This window comes from Leptonychotes weddellii, chromosome 2, assembly GCF_054177405.1.
Source record: "Leptonychotes weddellii isolate Sample4059 chromosome 2, ASM5417740v2, whole genome shotgun sequence".
Taxonomy (NCBI): domain Eukaryota; kingdom Metazoa; phylum Chordata; class Mammalia; order Carnivora; family Phocidae; genus Leptonychotes; species Leptonychotes weddellii.
Genome location: NC_138370.1, coordinates 168,169,408 through 168,174,571, shown reverse-complemented (window position 1 = coordinate 168,174,571; position 5,164 = coordinate 168,169,408). Strand labels below are relative to the sequence as shown.

The following is a 5,164-nucleotide window of genomic DNA, read 5'->3' as shown; positions in this document are numbered from 1 at the left end:
AGTCAATAATATAATAACCTATGGTGACAGATGGTGAGCACTGAGTAATGTATAGAACTGTCCAATCACTACGTTGTACACCTGAAACTGTACAACACTGTGTGATAATTATACTTCAATCAAAACAAAAACAAAAACGTCTCAGTCCTTGGATCATGCGGCCTGTTGATCTCCGGGTTGTAAATTCGAGCCCCACCTTGGTACACCCAAGTAATCTCTACAGAGATTACCTAAAAATAAAATCTTAACAACAACAACAACAACAAAGCCAAGAGCCAGAATCTTATCGCCAGTGAAGTCCCAATCTTGGAACTGAAGCAGCTAGCAGAGGCAGAAAGCCAGGGGGTGGTGCTGGAGTGCAGGACTGCGCAGCGCCTCTGGAGGGAGTCGCCTTAGTGCGGGATGAGAAGTGAGGCACGGACCTGTAGGGACAAAGTCGCCAGCGATGACAGCCCAGGGGCTCACGCCTTCTCAGCTGCTCCTGCTGCTGCTGGTCGCGGGCGCTGCGGGCGCTGGGGGCGCCCGGTGGCGCGGGGAGGGCACCACACCGCACCTACAGAGCATCATCCTGGGCCGATGCGCGGAGTACGTGGCCCTCATGAATCCGGACCAGCGGTGAGCTGGGCGGGGGAAGCGGGGAGGTCTAGAAGGGAGGAGGGTGTCGGGAGGGGCAGATGGAGGCTGAAGGGTAGGGGTGTGTGGGGGTAGAGGATCTCGACCCGAGAGGTGTGCGCGGGGGAAGGTGGGGCTTTTTTTTTTTTTTTTAAAGATTGTATTTATTTATTTGAGAGAGAGAATGAGAAAGAGAGAGCACGAGAGGGGGGAAGGTCAGAGGGAGAAACAGACTCCCCGCTGAGCAGGGAGCCTGATGCGGGACTCGATCCCGGGACTCCAGGATCATGACCTGAGCCGAAGGCAGTCGCTTAACCAACTGAGCCACCCAGGCGCCCTGGTTTTCTTTTTTTAATGTATGCCGCTGCACAGGGACAAGAACTGCACAGCTATCTGGGAAGCCTTTAAAGTGGTGCTGGACAAGGATCCCTGTTCCGTATTTCCCTCCGACTACGACCTTCTTATTAACCTCTCCAGACATTCCATTCCCAGAGACAAGGTAAAACATTCCTCTCCGTCTCTATAGAGATGGATGGTGCGTGGGCCAGGTGTCTGCGACCCTGCGGGCACCTGTTTCAGTCTCCCCAAAAAATCAAGCAGCAAACTCACCTGAGTTCTCTGGTGGGAAGGCATCTTTGTCTTCAGTGGTAATTCTGGGTCTCCTGCCTGTCTGGGCAGAAGGAACTTTCCTAAATCAACAAGTCTTGTGTGGGGAATCACTATGTTAGGACCTTGCCACACCTTTCCCCTGGGCCTCTGCCCCTAGCCAATTCTGAATAATTTGTGTCCTAACTGGCCCCAAAGGCCTGAACTTTTGAGTGACTCAGAAGAGCCTTAACCTCAGTATCTTCCCAGAAGACCAGTCCCTCCTTTTAAGGGACCTGAAGGTTCTGTCTATTCAGTACCAGTTTCTTTAAGCAAACTACATGTCTTTGTTCTGAGTTCTAATAAAATGAAAACAAATGAGAAAATCTACATAAAATGTTTGCTTAGAACAATACCTTGAGTTTAAAGAAAGTCAGATGCTTTGTTTTGTTTCTTGACAACATAATTCTTAACCCGATTTTTCATTGTGAAATCAGGTAACATTGATGTTTGCAAACGAAAAAATCTTTTTTTTTTTTTAAAGATTTTATTTTTATTTATTTGACAGAGAGGGAACACAAGCAGGGGGAGTGGGAGAGGGACAAGCAGGCTTCCCGCTGAGCAGGGAGCCCAATGCAGGGCTCGATCCCAGGACCCTGGGATCATGACCTGAGCCAAAGGCAGACGCTTAACGACTGAGCCACCCAGGTGCCCCCAAATGAAAAAATCTTAACATTGTTGTTTTAAATTTGTAAATGGAGCTGGAAGATTCCGAGATACAATAGATTGAAAATAATGATTTTTAAGGATATTTTGCATTTTGCAACTTGCTGCCTCCTGCCAGTAAAAAGAGGAACCCTAAATGTTGTTCTCTTCTTTCATAGATTTTGGTGCTAGTTGATGAACTCAGTAAATAATTACTTCCACGTGTTGGACCTTGTGCTAAGGCTTGAGGATGCTTGCAATGGGGAACAAAACAGCCCTGATCCTCGGGAAGCTTCCAGTCTAGGCATAGCCCAGTTGGACTACTGAGGGTCTGATGAGATCATGGGAGGGATATTGTTATTTATATTTACTGTTGTGCGAAAACACTGTAGCATTATAGTGGAAACTGTAAAATACAGTATAAAAGTAACATATTTCTGAGGCATTTTACACTCCCCAAAGTGCTTTTTGTGGTGACGTATCCTCCTGAACACAGCTGTGGAAGAAGAAAAAGGGCTCATGCTCCCCATTTTCCAGATGTGGAAACTGAGGCACAGGGCTATGACATGCCTTGCTCAAGATCACACATCTAGTGTATGACAGAGTGAGGATTCGAACCCAGGTCCTTTGATCTCTTTTTAAATCCAGGGATAAATATATATATTTATTACTGAGAAAGTACTTTGTTAACCTGTGCATGACCCTTGGAACGATGGGAGGAGAGATCATGGCACTCTCTGAATGGGTAAGCAAAGACAAAGAAAAAGAAAGTTCAGTTGTTGTCAGAGAAGTCAGAGTTGAATAAATATGGACTGCCTGACTGAAAAAAAATCTGCTTTGATTTCATTTTCATGTTACTTTTGTGTTTGTTTTTCCTTAGTCCCTGTTCTGGGAAGACAACCACCTCCTTGTCACTAGCTATTCAGAGAATGCCCGTCGCTTGGTACCTCTGTGCAATGTTCTGTACGGGACGATTGGTGATTTTCTGAGCTGGTGTCGACAGGAAAATGCCTCCGGTAAGACTCCCGGACAAATCACAGGGAAAGTGAGAGCTCCTAGTTAAGTTGATGCTCTGCATTTGTCATTTGTGCTAAATGCTTTCCTACGCATTTGTCTCATTTGATTCCCCCCAAATACTCTGAGGTAGGTGGTAGTAATAATAATTGATGCTGACAATAATAGAGAGAAAGCACTTATCTTTTGCTGGGTACTCTTTAAGCATATACTGATACATATTAACTAATTTAATCTCTGCAGCAGCCCCAAGGGATAGGTCCTCTCCTAATCTCTGTTGTGATAAATAAGGAAACTGAGGCACGGCAAGGTTAAGAAACTTCCTGAGGAGTGAACAGCTAGGAGGCGGCAGAGTCAGACTGTCTGACTCCAGAGCACGTGCTCCCAGCCCTGCCCAACCCGGCCTCACGATTCTCCTGTTCCAGAAGAGGAAACTGAAGTTTAGGGAGGTTAAATCACTTGACGGAGTTGAGCCAGGAGTTAATCCTCTTCTGATGAATTCTGAAGCCTTTGCTCTTAAATGCCACTCCAAATACCAGAAGATACTTTGCGATTAAAATCACAGTGAAAGTCACCAGGGCTGGCCTGGTGGTAATAAAAACTCTCCTCATGCGTCCAGATCCTTCTGAGAGCTGGAGCTAGCGCAGTTGACATCCTCGGAGGGCTTACAGCTTTGTGAGGGGCATTTCCTCACGTGCTGTGCTCTGATGCAGGAAAGCCCAGGTCCTGAGCAGTAACACAGACACCAGCCCAGACCGGGGTATCTGGGAAGCTTCCCAGCAGCTCTTGGTTCTCAATGAGTCTTGAAGGGTGAGCAGGAGAGGAGGTAGGAGGAGGTATTCCGTTCATGAAAACTGCAGATTCTCCCTGCCTGGGTATTGGAATCACTTTAAAAGTTAGCCTAAGGTCATTTCTGTGTATTCTCCTCCATTCATTCATTTATCCAACTACGAGTGCCTACTCTGTGCCTCTAGGCAGCGGGAACACAGCAGAGAATAAAACAGGAAAATAATACCCCATCCTTACATTATAGATGGGGAGATAAGACAAGACACAGGCGAGTCAAACAGTCTGCCCCAAGATTCCACGGGCACCGCATTTATGCTCACTACCCGTTGGCGCCTGGGTGGCTCAGTTGGTTAAGCGACTGCCTTCGGCTCAGGTCATGATCCTGGAGTCCCGGGATCGAGTCCCGCATCAGGCTCTCTGCTCGGCAGGCAGTCTGCTTCTCCCTCTGACCCTCCTCCCTCTCATGCTCTCTGTCTCTCATTCTCTCTCTCAAATAAATAAATAAAATCTTTAAAAAAAAAAAAAGATTCCATGGGCTACAGAGAGAAACAAAACAGGAAAGAGGGTAGGAAGTGCTGGGAGGGGAAGGAAGAGGGAGGACAGTGTTGCAGGTTTACATTAGTGTCCAGAGAAAGCCTTGCTGAGCAGCTATTTGAGCAAAGATCTGACGGAGTTGAGGAAGAGAATTTCCTGAGAGAGGGAACAGCCAGTGCAAAGGCCTTGAGGTGGAAGTATGTCTGGAATATTTAAGGAACAGCAAGGACTGCAGCAAGTAAAGAGCAAAGTAGTAGGCGATGAGGCTAGAGGAATAAAGGAGGGCCAGAGGGCACAGGGCTTTCACTGGGAGGGAAATGGGAAAATTTCAGGGTCCGGGTCAATGGACGTGGCCGTTCATCCAATAGACAGTGACTGGGAAATCTGTTTGATTACCCTGCAGCAGGGACATGTGGAGTGTGAGAAAAAGAATGTGAAGGAAGGGAGAGTATGGTATAATCACAAATATTCGGTTGTTGTCCCCAGGTCCTGGCACACAGCTCCTAAGACCCTGGGAATATGAAGAGTAATAAGAATGTCTTTTGTGGGCACCTGGGTGGCTCAGATGGTTAAGCGTCTGCCTTCGGCTCAGGTCATGATCCCAGGGTCCTGGGATCGAGTCCCGCATCGGGCTCCCTGCTCCTTGGGAGCCTACTTCTCCCTCTGCCTCTCTCTCTCTGTCGCTCATGAATAAATAAATAAAATCTTTAAAAAAACAACAAAAAAGGGCGCCTGGGTGGCTCAGTCGGTTAAGCGACTGCCTTCGGCTCAGGTCATGATCCTGGAGTCCCTGGATCGAGTCCCGCATCGGGCTCCCTGCTCGGCAGGGAGTCTGCTTCTCCCTCTGACCCTCCCCCCTCTCATGTGCTCTCTCTCATTCTCTCTCTCTCAAATAAAGAAATAAAATCTTTAAAAAAAAAAAAAA

At 47.4% G+C, this 5,164-nt stretch overlaps 1 protein-coding gene across 6 annotated transcripts in view; it reads left to right on the top strand.

The window, feature by feature from the left end:
- Positions 1–338: 338 nt before the first annotated feature.
- BST1 (bone marrow stromal cell antigen 1) overlaps positions 339–5,164 on the top strand; it is a 20,853-nt gene continuing 16,027 nt past the window's right edge. For all 6 annotated transcript variants that reach the window (XM_081812580.1, XM_081812579.1, XM_081812581.1 and 3 more), the window contains exons 1-3: positions 339–615; positions 985–1,111; positions 2,783–2,918. In XM_081812580.1, the coding sequence (XP_081668706.1) occupies positions 446–615; positions 985–1,111; positions 2,783–2,918 (433 nt within the window). In that variant the 5' untranslated portion in view covers positions 339–445. The remainder of the gene's footprint in view (positions 616–984; positions 1,112–2,782; positions 2,919–5,164) is intronic.